A 17,456-nucleotide genomic window follows, 5' to 3' on the forward strand; every position below is an offset into this window, starting at 1 on the left:
TATTTTTTGTGCAACTAATCGTACTTTGCAATGGCAGACATATTTTTGCATAAAATTATTGCAAAACCGCAATATTTTTTATTTGGGGTGGTTTTGTGTTTACGTCATGCACCATATGGTAAAACTGACTTGTTATGCATGTTCCTCAGGTTGATACGATTACAACGATATGTATACATTTATATTAATTGATAGCTTGTAAAAAATCAAAACCTTTAAAAAAAACCTAAATGTTCTTTAAAAATTGCTCTTAATAATAACGCTTTTATCTTTTGGTCTATGGGATGGCAAACATGTTTATTTATATTTATAAAATGGGAAAGGGGGGGGGGATTTAAACTTTTATTAGGGGAGAGGTTTTTTTTTTTATTAACACTTTTTTTTATTCCCACTAACAGTAATTAGGGGGACTTCTATATACACAGCACTGATCCCCCTGGGGGACTTCTATATACACAGCACTGATCCCCCTGGGGGACTTCTATATACACAGAACTGACCCCCCTGGGGGACTTCTATATACACAGCACTGATCCCCCTGGGGGATTTCTATATACACAGCACTGATTCCCTTGGGGGACTTTTATATACACAGCACTGACCCCCCTGGGGGATTTCTATATACACAGCACTGATTCCCTTGGGGGACTTCTATATACACAGCACTGACCCCCTGGGGGACTTCTTCATACACAGCACTGGTCTCCCATTGAAATTAATGCTGTGTACATAATAGAGTAACGATCCATCAGATCGGTGCTCTATTATAATGGTCTGCAGCAGACCATCTACATAGATTGCCGAGCCGGGATCAGTGTCAATTTGACCATGAGCCCCGGCCCATGGCGCGGCCTCCCTCTGATACGCCGATACGTCCTGCGGAGGGAAGGGGTTATTCAGCAAAAATTTTTCTTTCAAATCAACTGGTGTCAGAAAGTTATATAGATTTGTAATTTACTTTTATTAAAAAAAAATCTCAAGCCTTCCCATACTTTTAAGCTGCTCTATGTCCTGCAGGAAATGTTTTATTTTCAGTCTGACACAGTGCTCTCTGCTGCCACCTCTGGCCTTTCCTGCTCCTGTCTCGGCCAGAGATGTCAGCAGAGAGCACTGTGTCAGACTGAAAATAAAACATTTCCTGCAGGACATACAGCAGCTTAAAAGTATGGGAAGACTTGAGATTTTTTTCAATAAAAGTAAATTACAAATCTATATAACTTTCTGACACCAGTTGATTTGAAAGAAAAAGATTTTCGCTAGACAACCCCTTTAAGCAAGTGGCACCACTAACCAAACATCACCGTGAAGACCCAGGAGTAGAGATGAGAGAATCCTGAGCACACTGGGGTCTGTTCAAGAACGGATAAGTTCCGACGGATTCTGTCGCTCGAACCTGCCCGTGCCACAGACACCATTCTTTGGCCGGGTGGATTCTGCCTTCTGCCGAAGGAACTGACTTGTCCACTCAACACTATGTCTGACCCTCAGAAATACCTTGACACATGGTTCAGGCTACCTAAGAAGGAGAGACACACAGCAGTAGACTGCCTAAGGAAATATTCACAGTTTTTTTTCTACAGAAAATTTAGCAGTTTCGTTTTCACTTATAGTGGAACTATCAGACGAATAGATTAATCTAGCCTGCTGGCAGCCCCCCACTGGGCACAGGGTGTCAAGGTGAGTGGTAAGTCTCCTAACTTCCTCCTCTGTGCTGTTCCCGTACGGTTAGCAGTGTACGGAACACCGTTAGGCGTACTGCCCCTCCCCCAGAGCACCAACTGGCAGCTCCTTGTAATGATAATTAATGGAGCAGGTCAGCTCACACTCTGGGGGCGGGGCAGTGCTCCTAATGGTGCTCCACACTGAGGATTACATTGCTAATAGCATAGAAACAGCTCCGAGGAGGCAGGTAAGAGACATAGCTTCCTCCTCTGCGCACGGTGCAAAATAGGGGCCATCAGCTGGTTACATCTGCCTAACCTGCGGATAGTTCTCTCTGACTTCAACGGGAAAACCCCAATCAAAAAAGTCTTGTATCAATTCTAAGGTTCAATTCTATTCCCCACTGAAATCCATGTGATGTAGATTTATATTTTATGGTGCGTTTACACAGACAGATTTATCTGACAGATCTTTGAAGCCCAAACCAGGAACAGACTATAAACAGGGATCAGGTCATAAAGGAAAGACTGGGATCTATCCTCTTTTCAAATCCATTCCTGGCTTTGGCTTCCAAAATCTGTCAGATAAATCTCTGTGTGTAAACGCAGCATAAGGGTCCATTTACAGAGAAAGATTATCTGACAGATTATCTGCCAAAGATTTGAAGCCAAAGCCAGGAATGGATTTGAAAAGAGAAGAAATCTCAGTCTTTCCTTTATGACCTGATCTCGGTTTATAGTCTGTTTCTGGCTTTGGCTTCAAATCTTTAATCTGTCAGATAATCTTTCTGTGTAAATGGACCCTGACCCATAACAAAAAGACACTGAGAAGTCAACAGAAGAGCTTTCTCCTAGAAAATTCTAACCAAATTCCACATCCACATCAACACAGACTTTAGCAGCCGCAACGCAACGTAGAGAGAGTGTGTGTGTGTGTGTGTGTGTGTGTGTGTGTGTGTGTGTTGGGGGGGGGGGGGGGGGGGGGGTCAATCAAACGGTTTTAGGGTTGAACATACATACATACACAAATAATATATAAATATATATTTTTTATTTATTTATTTATTTATTTATTTAGTGGAGGGGGGGGGGGAACCTCATAGAACTACTAGGGTGTCCTTACACAGTCAAAAATGTCTCCAAATCCAAACCTTGGATGGATCTAGCAGGTTTACTTCATATCAAAGGGGTCCACAACTGGCGGATCGCGGAGGTCAGCTGTCTACGGAGCTGCACTCTGCATAGTAACTATTAGCGCTCGTAACAAGCGATCACAGTTACCGTAGAGCAGCACTGAGCAAGGGTGCCATTGGCTCCCTCCCTGTCAGTCACTCTTGTGGCCGCAGCGGTCACAAGAGGCCACTCTCTGCCTCATGTTTCGGCGCTCGACTGATGTCACTGGAGCGCCGATGCCAGGACAAGGGGAGTATAAGTGTTTTTATGCTATATGGGAGGAGGAGAGCGCACAGGGTGGCTATATACTACTGGGGGAGAGCGCACAGGCAGGCAATATACTACTGGGGGAGAGCGCACAGGCAGCCTATATACTATTGGGGGCAGTCACCCCCTTTGTACCTAATTTCAATGGGCTGGTGAGAGAAAAAAAATGCCAGTTTTCCCACTAATAAGCAAATAGCAAATACACAAATTCTAGATATAAGCTGTACATTCTGGATTGATGAAACAACGGCGCATGTTTCTAAAAACCTGAATCACCTTGTAATCTGATTTTTTTTTCTTTTTAACAAATCAAAATAAGTGTAAAACAAATTATAAAAAGAGAAAGTTTATAGATGTTACTGAACGTACCCTGGCATCTAAGGGGCTAAACCCCTGGGATCCAGTGTTATCACCCATCCCACCGAGCTGACCCTGGCATCTAAGGGGCTAAATACCCAGAACCCAGTGCTATTCAGGACTCTAACCATGGGATATACTACAGCTTTGTCATAAAATTCGATTATTTATCAGAACTAATCATTTTTTGTCTGCTCAAATCCTGCAAAATAAATGGACACCAGACGGAACCCAACCGACCCCATTAAAGTCAAATGGATCCAACACAGATATGAACAATAACTTATACAACACTTCTGCAGTGACGGGAACATAGAAGTAACACTGAGAATAAAACTGAAAGTGACAGAATGCAGAAGAACAAATATATACAAGGGACTGGGGCGAGCTGTGCAGACTAAGGAAGGGCCTATGTAGGCCATAAGTTAGGTCAGGGCAAGGGGGACAGCCAAGGTTGGGCGTAGCCAGACCAAAGTTACCAAATTTTAAGAAATTAGTTCTCCTTATTTAAAAGGGTGCTGGATAGCTTCTCTGCGAGGAAAAAAAAAAAAAAAGATAAACAAAAACTTACACTCAAAAGTACTGATCCAATGCTTTAGTTGAAAAAAGTGGAAAAAAGTTAGATTTCTGCCACAGCATCCACCCTCTTTCTCTGCAAAGACGGGGAGCAGTAGGAAATCAGTTTGGTAGAGGAATATAAATCAGTACGGCTGCAAACTATGTCTGCCACCTCAGCTAAAGCAGGAGACTCCGCCATGTTTGGACAAAGGCCTTATTCACACGTCCTGCAAAGTTGTCCGTGACCGCGGATCCGCAATCACAGAACAACTTAGTTCCCACTGATTTCTATTGCGTTATTCCCACAACCCACTTTTTCACGGATCCGCAATACGTTGCATAAAATAACAGGACATGTCCTAGTGCGGATCATGGCGGCACACAGGAGGAATCTCACATGGAGGTACATAGGGGGGCGTTTATTAAAAAGCGCCCTTAGAGTACGCTACGGAAAAGCAGCAGCTTACCTGATCACCTAATGCGTCAGGGTAAGGAGGAGGCATGGTCACCTGCCACACCTGATTTATGCCTACAGCAAGCATGAATCATGGCACAAGGCTACACCTGCTCCTGTGATGCTTACGTCGGGGGGGATCTGGCACAGTCCCTGAGGGGAATGGATGGGTACACCAGATGCATCCATGAGACGATCCCCTACCATGCATATATGTAATGCGGCATGCTGGGGGCTGTAACCCATGTGGCTTTCCCTACTATGCCCTGACAGCATCCGAGCCCTTAAAGGGAATGTATCATCACAAAAATCTTTTTTTACATTACATTTTTGAAAATGTTGTTTTTTTTTTTTTACTATTTACATGTCACAGATATAAATACAAGATAATATGTGATAATCGGTGCTCACCCTCTCCTTGCCTTGAAAACTCTCCCATAAAAGTCAATCAACTCCAGTCTACGGTTTTCAATGACCATGGGGGATGCTGTAAAGCATACCTCTAAATGCTGCACGTTAAGCTAGAGCAATAAGGCACCCCCATATTAACGTACAAAAATAATTACATTTACAAATAAAGAAATATAAAAATATTAAAAAAGGCCATTATCTGGCATTACTCTCCATTTACAGACACCATCACTGAAGTTTCCCAAATCACAGATGCAGAGACCTCTGCCACTTCCTCCTCCAGGGTCCTGCTACCCAGCTTGGGGAAGCCCTGATGATGTAATTGTCCAAATATGGACAGTGACCATATATGGAAAATTACATCAGAGCTCCCCCAGGGAAGCCAGGAAGTTGACTATGCAGTAAGCCTTCCTCTCCTCCCTCCAGAGTGGTGGTGCTGCTGACACCTAAAAGATTTTACTGCAAAACAGTTGTCAGCAGCACCACCGCTCTGGAGGAGCCTCAATATCCCATACAGCGGGATACAAATGCTTTATCTTCCCCTATAAAAAAGGGGTTGTTGTCCCAGCAATAATGTACAGAATGGGGGACATGCGTATGATCACAGAGGTACATATATGCCACCACTCCCAGAGATAGCCAAACATTATACTTGGCAGCTTCCACAGACAATGCATTATGGGAGATTCAGGACCCCGTTTTTCACAGGGAGGTCCCAGCAGTCAGACCCTCGGCAATGATACATACCTTATATTAATGATGCTACAGCTGCCAGCACTACATGTATGATCACCCCTAAGTCAGACAAATATTAGCTACCCATCAGCTATTCCTGCATCATAGTATATACATATGTACAGTATACAGAGAACCACCAAGCGGACATATAGTATTCATGTACTGTAAGGTGGATGTAATAGTATGGCACAAGGAACAAAGCGGGTTATGGTAATGACTAGTGATGAGCGAATACTATCGAATAGTACACTATTCGAGCTATTAGAATATTCTAACGCCAACACAGAAAGAGTTCGATTCGCGCCCCCCCCCCCCCCACATCCCCTGGTGCTTTTTTCCAGCCAATAAACATGCAGTGGGGGAGGGACAGGCACTAGGAATAGGCTGGACTTAAAGGGAACCTGTCACCCCCCCCCATTATACTTTCCCCGCGCACAAAGTCCCACTCCAGTTGCTGAGATATCGCCATCGGAAGTCCAGTGCGTGCTCAGAGATGAGTCCGACGCTAATAGAGAATGAATGGAGACATCATTCTCTATAAGCGTCGGACTCAACTCTGATGAGCGTGCGCTGGGCTTCCGACAGCAATATCTCGGCAACGGGTGCGGGACTTCGTGCACGGGGTAAGTATAAGGGTCTCCACCGGGGGGTGACAGGTCCTCTTTAAAAAACAAAAAACAAAACAAAACCTCTAACTGTGATTGGCTGGCTATACTAAGTCACCTCCTGGATATAAGAATAGTGATTTCAGATTTGTGTCAGGCGCTGGTTGGAGCTAGAGAGGGACAGGCTGTACACCAGGGAGAGACAGCTTTTAGGCAAAGTTAGGTAGGAAGGGACCCCCAAAAGCCCTTGTTAGGGCTAAAACTAGGGCTAAAACTATAAAAAACTGATTTAAAAGCTGTTGTGAGACAGGCAGTGTGTTCAGACATCTACAGATAGTGTATACGGCTGTATACTGTAAGTGTGGGATAATACCGGTTATCTTGCTACTACTGATTTGCGCAGTCTGCGTCCTGTAAAGACGTTGACCATCCCTTTAATTTTATTGTTGTAAAAACAATTATATATCCGGTATATGGCTGTATACTGTGATTGTGGGATAATACCTCTTACCTCGCTACTACTGATTTGTAGTTATTGTTAATTTTCGTTATTACGTATTTTACACTGCACCTGACACGTACACAAGTGCGTTCGCTCATCACTAGTGTGTTAGATGCACCCAGGCATGCTTCCCCTGCTGACCCATATGCATCCAGGGGTGTGTGCATCATTTCCTGAGGTGTCATTGTGCACTTGGTGACCTCCTGGTGGTCGAATATTAATTTCCAGGTCCCAAGGATTTTTCTCCCATAGACTATAATGGGATTCGAAATTCGTTCGAATACATGAATATCAGGAGCTATGCGAATCGAATTTCGAATTATCGAATATCTCACTAATCGCTCATCTCTAGTTATAAGGTTATAACACCTATCAAAACTCACCAAACCCCTGACAAATTATATTCAAAAACTAATCATTTTATTGATTAACCCCTTCATGGCCAAAATGACCAGGACCATTTTTATTTTTGCATTTCGGAGAGCTATAGCGCTTTTGTTTCTCCATCTACAGGGCCAGGTAAGGGCTTGTGTTCTTCAGGAACAAGTGTACTTTTTATTGGTGCTTTCAATCAACCATAACATGTACGACGAAACCGCAAGTTTAGGCTGGGTTCACACTACGTATATTTCAGTCAGTATTGCGGTCCTCATATTGCAACCAAAACCAGGAGTGGATTAAAAACACAGAAAGGATCTGTCCACACAATGGTGAAATTGAGTGGATGACCGCCATATAACAGTAAATAACGGCCATTATTTCAATACAACAGCCGTTGTTTTAAAATAACAGCAAATATTTGCCATTAAATGACGGCCATCCACTCAATTACAACATTGCGTGAACAGAGCCTTTCTGTGTTTTTAATCCACTCCTGGTTTTGGTTGCAATATGAGGACCACAATACTGACTGAAATATACGTAGTGTGAACTTTTAGGGTAGCTTCATACGTAGCGTATCACTGCGTTTTTAACGCTGCTTTTTTTTACATGCATTTTTAACATGCGCGTTTTGATTTTCACATTATTTTCATCTGAAAATCAAAACGCGCATGTAAAAAACGCAGCAAAAACCCAGCGTTAACGCATGTAAAAAACGCAGCGATACGGTACGTGTGAAGCTACCCTTATACTGTATTAAAAACACAATTTCGTAACTTCTGAGGGGTCTCAGTGTTTACATAATGCACCTTACGGTAAAACTGACACGATATCTTTATTCTATAGTTCAGTGACTCTTATACCTGTTTTACTTTTCAACCTACGAGCTGTATGGGGCTTCATTTCTTTGCCCAATTGGTATGATATTGGTAACATAGCTAGGACTTTTTGATCACCTTTTTATACATTCTTTTCGATATATACCTTGATACAACAAAAAAAAAAATCATCAATGCTCATGATCAGACATCAATAAGATTGATGTCTGATTCAGATGATGTGATCAGGTTATTTTCACAAAGTTGTATTTCACTTCAAAATACAACAGTATTTACAGTCGTTTTTTCTACCCACTGAATTAAAGCAGAACCCCGTGCCACTATAAGGTCACCAATAATCCCGAGAACACTGCATGAACATAGGTAAATGCATCGGGAGCAAACTAGTCAGCCAAATATTGCTGTGTGACGCCAGCCTTATACAGGGCTAATAGTTTATAATAACACATATGTATTATTGCATAATTACTATATATATTTTGGATCTGTTTGGATCCACTGGACCTGGTGGCATCCGGTATGTACAGGATTTAGCCCTGCACTTATTTCTCTCCTATTTAGGGTGCCCTCACACACATTTTCAGGCCCCCCTGAAAGTCATTAAAAATGCCATGTTCAGGCCGTTTTTTTCCCATGCATTTTCGTTTTTTTCTGGTATTTTTTCTAGCTTTGACTTTATGTGTGAATGTTTTTTTTGGGCGGGGTTAGTGTTTTTGTGTACTGAACTTCTCTTTTCCTCTGCCATCACAGGACCTTGCTGCTTGACCACAAAAGGTGACAAAAACCAGGAAAATGTATTTATTTATTTTTTCTTAAAGTCATACGCACAGCAAGGGAGTTTTTGAGCCAAAGAATGCCAGACTCAGCGACGTGTTTTGGGAAAAAAAAAAAAAAAAAAAAAAACATCCCCCCCTCCCAAAAAAAGCACCATGGTGGAGATTATCAAACTGGTGTAAAGTGGAATTGTCTTAGGGTACTATTACACGGAACGATAATTGGCCCTATCCGGCCAATTATAGTTTTGTGTAATAAAGACAACGATCAGCCGATGATCGTTGTCATCTGCTGATCGTTGATATAGTTTCTGACCTATAATCGTCGGGCGCCAACCGCGCACCGCTACATGCAATAGCAGTGCGCGGCCGACACTGACGATATAAAAAGAGGAATACATACCTATCCAGGTTGCAGGGCTCCTCTTCCTCTGTGCTTCTTCCAGAGTCCCGCGCGCTCCAGCTTCACAGCGGCTTGTCTCAGCTGACAGGCTGCTCGGCCAATCACAGGCCGGGACCGCCGCAGCCAGTGACTGGCTGAGCGGCTTGTCAGCTGAGACAAGCCGCTGTGAAGCTGGAGCGCGCGGGACTCTGGGAGAAGCACAGAGGAAGAGGAGCCCTGCAACCTGGATAGGTATGTATACAGGTTAAACATGCAGGTAACGATGTCCCTGCAGCCCTTGTTAAGCGATTATTGGGCCGTGTAATAGGCCCAGTAAACGAGCGCCGATTTAGCAGATCGTCGTTCGTTTACAGGTATTATCAGGCCCCCATCGGCCGAGCAGTTATGCTCAGCCAATCGCGGCTGAGCAGCAGATGACGCTGAAGAGGGCGGCCGGCACTCAGGACGTTGGGAGGGATTCGGTCCGGCCGTCTGAAGACGACATCGCAGGCTAAAGATCGGAGACGAGTCGGCACGTGACAGGTGAGTATAGCGCACCACACTTCCGGGTACACGGGTGGGGGTGGTGGGACACGGGGAAGGGGGCCATTCACATACATAACATACATTACAAAGTTGTATAACTTTGTAATGTGTGTTATTATGTCAATAATTCTTTACCGCCGCACTACCCCTTTAAGGTACATTCGCTCTAACAAAGCGCTTTGTTTGATCAGCGCTCTGCTCTTCAAGCTGCCGGCCTTTCAGCGCTGCTCTGCTCCCTGCCCCTCCTCCCAGGATGCTGGGAAAAACTTGATCCAATTCTGGGAAACTTCTTACAGTTTTCCAGGATTGGATCCAACTTTTCCCCAGCGCCCGTCAGGGAGCAGAGCAGTGCTGAAAGGCCGGCAGCTTGATGAGCTGAGCGCTGATCAAACGAAGCGCTTTGTTATGATTAGCCGTTCGCTCATCTCTACTTATCAGCTGCTGTATGTCCTGAATGAAGTGGTGTATTCTTTCCAGTCTGACACTGTGCTCTCTGCTGCCACCTCTGTCCATGTCAGGAACTGTCCAGAGCAGCAGCAAATCATTGAACCAGAAAATCTCTCCTCCTCTCCAGGTTGGTAAATCACAAATCTCTGGCAGCAGTTGATCTGGCCCCCCGGGGCCACCCTCTAATCTCAGCTGTCACTATTGGAAAAAGCTCACTTCCTGGGTTAAGGGGTTGAAGCCGTATTGTCACTTGTACTTATGACATGTCAAAAGTTTGTTTTCTACTGTGCGTCAGCCCTGAGATGCTCCGTGATGATTGGTTATAGCCAGGGGGCTCCTGTTCTGGCCGATTACAGGAGATGGGCTTCAAAGACTAGTCCAGCCTGAAAGGATCGGGTGGCCGGCCATGGAGTGGAGCTGTGCACACTCCACAGTTATAACTAATGGGCCTCAGAAATAGATGACATGTCAAGAGTTTGGACAAACAATCGTAACAACTTAAACTTAATGGACATCGGCATATATCTGTCCGCCGCTAATACCCCACACGGGTCTATGCATCGAGGATCAGTGGGCAAAAATCGTTCCACCCAACGCACATTTACAAGTTACAGCGCCGTCAAGTGACTACAACGGACGTAAAACTGTAAGGCTACGGCCCTGTGATTTCAGTGTTACCAATACACAAGGATGACATCAAGTCCCTGCATGGAATATAATGTATAATGAAGATGCCGATATGCACTTAAGATGGCCGGTCCACCAAAACCACCGCTAACGTTTATCTCACAGTCTTGTAGCTAACATTTGCAAGACAGGGATTTTTTTTTTTCCAACCAAGATCAGGCTGCAGAATTTCAATTGCCTGATCCTTCTGTTCTCAGGGAAGATCAGCCATTGCTAGGAGAGTCTGACAGTCTGTCTCCACTCTTCCCATCCAGAATACGTGTACAGCAGAAATCAGGAGACATAGCTGCATGCGGAGATCAGGAGAGTTTTGGCGACAGCTTAAAGGGGTACTCCAGCGGGGGGTGGGGGGCGCACTTTTTCACTGTGACTGGGGACGAGGTGGCTGAGGGAAAAGACGTCCACTCACCTCCCCGGTTCCAGTGGTGGGTCCTGCATCGCGGCGCTCCGGTCCCCAGCCGCTTCCTGGTGTCTGATGCGGGCCCGAGACGTGACGTCTCAGGTCTGCTCAGCCAGTCAGTGAAGGAGGCAGGATCCGTTTCAAGTCCGCTCAGCCAGTCAGTGAAGGAGGCGGGATCTGAGACGTCCCATCTCGGGCCCGCGTCAGACACCGGAGCGCCACAATGCAGGACCTGCCGCTGGAACCGGGGAGGTGAGTGGATGTCTTTTCCCAGCGAAAAAGTGCCCCCCCCACTGGAGTACCCCTTTAAAGGTGAAGCCCGGCCAGACCCTTTTTTTTTTTTTTAGCTAGTGCTGGGGAGGATAAAAGAAATACCATACTCTTACCTCCCCCGCTCTGGTCCCCGGGTGCTTCCCGGTCTGAGCAGGGACCCAGATTGTGACGTGTTAGGTCTTCTCAGCCAGTCAGCGGCCGTATTAGGCCCGCCTTGGCCTTTGTACTCAGATGTCACGACCAGAGTTTCCGCTCAGACCAGAAAGCAGCCGGGGACCCGAGTAGGGGTATGCAGCCACCAGCACTGGAGTGGGGAAGGTAAGAGCATGTTATTTCTTTTATTCTCCTCTTTCCCAGCATTTGCTTAAAAAAAACAAAAAACAAAAAAAAACTGGTCTGGCCGGACTTCTTGTTTAAGGGTAGGTTCACACATAACGGATCCCTGCCATGTACACTTATGGGAAGACACACCCCGAGTTTGTCAGCAGCTCACCCTGTTCACGCCCCGCCAGCTTGCTTCGGGAGCCCTGGAACGGGGACCAGGTGAAGTATAGGCTCTGGCGGTGTGTGTGTGTGTGTGTGTGTGTGTTAACGTGGCGGGCTGCTGACATACTCACAGCGGGATGTCCAGCGCAGAAATCCGCTGCGGATCAGTTATGTGTGAACCCACCCTAAAAAGAGGTTAAACCACCCACTGGTTTATTAGAAGGGTCAAAATGGGTAGCAGAAAAAAAAAAAAAAAAAAGGTATGGCTGTACAATAAATCACAGACCAGTCACAGAGAAGTCGCAGTCCCCTAACATACCCTGAGGTTCCCAATCTGCCAGGTTTGGTTTTTTGGTAACAGTTGCATCACGTATCGCACCGCCATCACACTGACCAGCATCCGATCTTCGTGTCACATGACCAATGCCGCAATGTTGCCAAAACTTTATATACTACAAGACAGGTCAATGAGGAATCTTATCAGCTTTTCTGGGACCGCACGCAGTACGGACAAGGCCCAAACACCGTACCAGCTAAACATCTATGGCACAGGTCAAACATACTCCAAAGCGCCAGTCTCACCAGGATTATATGCGCTTTGTCTTCTAAAAATACGTAAAAATTGCTGATGATTTGTATAAAACACCATACAGGCATATACCCCTGCCTCACAATACCCTGTGTGACCAGCGCCTATAGGCAGTCCCACTGCCGTCCACACACGTGTAATATGGACATGTGCGGGACCCAGTATAGTCGGTAGGCTCTGCTGGCGTTATGTGTGAGACCCATTATAGACAGTGGGTAATGTTAGCGTTACGAACAGGACCCATTATAGACAGTGGGCAACAATTGCATTACATGCAGGACCCATTACAGTCAGTGGGCTCTGCTGACGTTCTGTAATATGGACATGTGTGGGACCCAGTATAGTCATTGGGCTCTGTTGGCGTTACACATGGGACCAATTATAGTCAGTGGGTAATGTTGGCGTTCCATACAGGACGCATTATCTTCAGTGGGTAATGTTTCCTTGACATGCAAGACCCATTATAAACAGTGGGCTCTGCTAGCATTATGTAGGGAACCCATTGAGTCAGTGGGTTCTGCTAGCATTACATGCAGGACCCATTATAGTCAGTGGGCACTGATGGGGTTCCGTACAGGACCCATTACAGTCAGTGGGCTCTGTCTGCCGATGTTCTGTACATTACCCATTATAATCCGCAGGTAATGTTGGTGTTCCATACAGGACCCAATATAGACCGTGGGCTCTGCAAGTATTATGTACAGGACCCATTATAGACAGTTAGTAATGTTGGTGTTACATGCGAGACTAATAATAGTCAGTGGGCTCTGCTGGCAGAACATGTGGGATCCATTATAGTCAGTGGACACTGTTGGCGTTACATGTGGTACCCATTATAGCCAGTGGGCTCTGCTGACAGTACATGTGATACCCATTATAGTCAGTGGACACTGTTGGCGTTACATGTGGTACCCATTATAGCCAGTGGGCTCTGCTGACAGTACATGTGATACCCATTATAGTCAGTGGGCACTGTTGGCGTTACGGGTGGTACCCATTATAGTGATTGAGAACTGTTGGCATTACATGCAAGAGCCATTATAGTCAGTGGGCTCTGCTGGAAGAACATGTGGGATCCATTATAGTCAGTGGGCACTGTTGGCGTTACACGTGGGACCCATTATAGTCAGCGGGCACTGTTGACGTTACACGTGGGACCTATTATAGTCAGCGGACACTGCTGGCGTTACATGTGGGACCCATTATAGTCAGCGGACACTATTATAGTCAGCGGGCACTGTGGGCGTTACATGTGGGACCCATTATAATCAGTGGGCACTGCTGGCGTTACATGTGGGACCCATTATAGTCAGCGGGCACTGCTGGCGTTACATGTGGGACCCATTATAGTCAGCGGGCACTGTGGGCGTTATATGTGGGACCTGTTATAGTCAGTGGGCACTGTGGGCGTTATATGTGGGACCTATTATAGTCAGCGGGCACTGTGGGCGTTATATGTGGGACCTGTTATAGTCAGTGGGCACTGTGGGCGTTATATGTGGGACCTATTATAGTCAGCGGGCACTGTGGGCGTTATATGTGGGACCTATTATAGTCAGCGGGCACTGTGGGCGTTATATGTGGGACCTATTATAGTCAGTGGGCACTGCTGGCGTTACATGCCGGACACATAGTCAGCGGGCACTGTGGGCGTTATATGTGGGACCTATTATAGTCAGTGGGCACTGTGGGCGTTATATGTGGGACCTGTTATAGTCAGTGGGCACTGTGGGCGTTATATGTGGGACCTGTTATAGTCAGTGGGCACTGTGGGCGTTATATGTGGGACCTATTATAGTCAGCGGGCACTGTGGGCGTTATATGTGGGACCTATTATAGTCAGCGGGCACTGTGGGCGTTACATGCCGGACACATTATAGTCAGCGGGCACTGCTGGCGTTACATGCCGGACACATTATAGTCAGCGGGCACTGTGGGCGTTACATGTGGGACCTGTTATAGTCAGCGGGCACTGTGGGCGTTACATGCCGGACACATTATAGTCAGCGGGCACTGTGGGCGTTATATGTGGGACCCATTATAGTCAGTGGGCACTGCTGGCGTTACATGCCGGACACATTACAGTACGGGCTCTCCATGGCGGCTCACTTCCATTACAAGTACACGCGTCCGTATTATACGAGCGGCCTGCGTCTGTCCCACACACCGCCATAGTGTCCCTCAGAGTACCACAGCCGCTACCATCACCCAACACAGGTGTGAGCACAGCCATAACAAGACCCACCCTGCCCAGTGTGCCCCCCTGGCACCCTCCATGCCCCCTGGCACATCGGGGGTCCCCCCAGCCCCTGTCCCCGCCGCCTCTTCCTGCCGTTCAGCCTCCATTGTGTCACACTCCCCCTCCCTCGCCATGTTGTCTGCAGCCTCTTTACCTTTACCTCACCACAATTACCGCTCAAAAACGCACAAAACCCCTGACAATTTGCCGCCGTCTGGCGGTACCGCACGAGCTGTCAGACGTGACTGGACGCGCCACCTCCGCCTGTGCGCCACAAAGAGCCGCGACCACTCGCTACAGTGCGCCAACCCCGCTGCGCCAGAGTGCGGGAGACAGGGGGAGGCCTGCGGGCCCGAGGCGGGCGACACCCCTGACACTGGCCCGGGGCGACCCCGGGGCCACAAGATAGATGTCCACACGTGATAACGGGGAGAAGAGGTTCTGCAGCAGCTGCCGCCTCCTCTCCCCCCAGCAGGGGCAGCAGAGCAGCGCGCCATCCCCGCAGGCCCCACACAATGCGCCTCTTACCTCCGACCCTGTACATGTTCGCAGCCATATCCAGCGGGCGGCAGGGAGGGCGCAGGAGGAGGAGGACGGCTCCCCCCAACACCCCCCGACACTTTATAATCCAACTCCGGGGGGCGCCCCCTTATTCCCGGGCTCCAGCGACAATCCGGGAGCGCTGCGACAAAATAATAAAAACAAATATATATCCGCCTCCCTATTCTCCAGGTGGGATCGCAGGCGGATTATTTGGGGGGGAAAATGGAGGATCGATCAGCCGAGGAGGAGGAGGGGAGAAGGATGCATTTAAAGGGGCAGTGCCTTCCCTCCTGATGGCAATGTGCTCGGAGGAAGAGGAGAAGAAACAGCAACACAGGCGGCCGGGGAGGAGGAGGAGGCAGGGGAGGAAGCAGTCACAGTGCCCGCCCCCCGGTATAACGCTCCACTACAAGGCTCTACCCCCCCGGTATAACGCTCCACTACAAGGCTCTACCCCCCCCCCCAGTATAACGCTCCACTACAAGGCTCTACCCCCCCCCCCCCCGGTATAACGCTCCACTACAAGGCTCTACCCCCCCGGTATAACGCTCCACTACAAGGCTCTACCCCCCCAGTATAACGCTCCACTACAAGGCTCTACCCCCCCAGTATAACGCTCCACTACAAGGCTCTACCCCCCCAGTATAACGCTCCGCTACAAGGCTCTACCCCCCGGTATAACGCTCCACTACAAGGCTCTACCCCCCCAGTATAACGCTCCACTACAAGGCTCTACCCCCCCCCCCCAGTATAACGCTCCACTACAAGGCTCTGCCCCTCCCCCCAGTATAACGCTCCACTACAAGGCTCTACCCCCCCCCCCCCCAGTATAACGCTCCACTACAAGGCTCTGCCCCCCAGTATAATGCTCCACTACAAGGCTCTACCCCCCCAGTATAACGCTCCACTACAAGGCTCTGCCCCCCGGTATAACGCTCCACTACAAGGCTCTGCCCCCCGGTATAACGCTCCACTACAAGGCTCTGCCCCCCTGTATAACACATCCAGTGCCCGGACCTCACTACAAGGCTCTACCCCCCCCCCCCCCCCCAGTATAACGCTCCACTACAAGGCTCTGCCCCCGGTATAACGCTCCACTACAAGGCTCTACCCCCCCAGTATAACGCTCCACTACAAGGCTCTACCCCCCCAGTATAACGCTCCACTACAAGGCTCTACCCCCCCGGTATAACGCTCCACTACAAGGCTCTGCCCCCCCGGTATAACGCTCCACTACAAGGCTGTACCCCCCCCCCCCCCCCAGTATAACGCTCCACTACAAGGCTCTGCCCCCCCGGTATAACGCTCCACTACAAGGCTCTACCCCCCCCCCCCCAGTATAACGCTCCACTACAAGGCTCTGCCCCCCAGTATAAACGCTCCACTACAAGGCTCTACCCCCCCAGTATAACGCTCCACTACAAGGCTGTACCCCCCCAGTATAACGCTCCAATACAAGGCTCTACCCCCCCCCCCCCCCGGTATAACGCTCCACTACAAGGCTCTACCCCCCCCCCCCCCGGTATAACGCTCCACTACAAGGCTCTGCCCCCTGGTATAACGCTCCACTACAAGGCTCTGCCCCCTGGTATAACGCTCCACTACAAGGCTCTGCCCCCTGGTATAACGCTCCACTCCAAGGCTCTGCCCCCTGGTATAACGCTCCACTCCAAGGCTCTGCCCCCCGGTATAACGCTCCACTACAAGGCTCTGCCCCCCCTAGTATAATGCTCCACTACAAGGCTCTACCCCCCAGTATAACGCTCCACTACAAGGCTCTACCCCCCCAGTATAACGCTCCACTACAAGGCTCTACCCCCCCAGTATAACGCTCCAATACAGGGCTCTGCACCCAGTATAACGCATCCAGTGCTTGGACCTCACTACAAGGCTCTGCCCCCCGGTATAAAGTTCCACTACAAGGCTCTACCCCCCCCAGTATAACGCACCCAGTGCCCGGACCTCACTACAAGGCTCTGCCCCCCGGTATAACGCTCCACTACAAGGCTCTGCCCCCCGGTATAACGCTCCCCTAGAAAGGCTCTAACCCCCGGTATAACGCTCCACTACAAGGTTCTACCCCCCCTGTATAACATATCTAATGCCCGGACCTCACTACATGGCTCTGCCCCCGGTATAACGCTC

General features: G+C 48.2%; 1 protein-coding gene across 7 annotated transcripts in view; it reads right to left on the reverse strand.

The window, feature by feature from the left end:
- MTA1 (metastasis associated 1) overlaps positions 1-15,650 on the reverse strand; it is a 66,188-nt gene extending 50,538 nt beyond the window's left edge. For all 7 annotated transcript variants that reach the window (XM_069950197.1, XM_069950196.1, XM_069950200.1 and 4 more), the window contains exon 1: positions 15,297-15,650. In XM_069950197.1, the coding sequence (XP_069806298.1) occupies positions 15,297-15,324 (28 nt within the window). In that variant the 5' untranslated portion in view covers positions 15,325-15,650. The remainder of the gene's footprint in view (positions 1-15,296) is intronic.
- Positions 15,651-17,456: the final 1,806 nt, after the last annotated feature.

Source organism: Dendropsophus ebraccatus, chromosome 13 (genome assembly GCF_027789765.1).
Source record: "Dendropsophus ebraccatus isolate aDenEbr1 chromosome 13, aDenEbr1.pat, whole genome shotgun sequence".
Taxonomy (NCBI): Eukaryota; Metazoa; Chordata; class Amphibia; order Anura; family Hylidae; genus Dendropsophus; species Dendropsophus ebraccatus.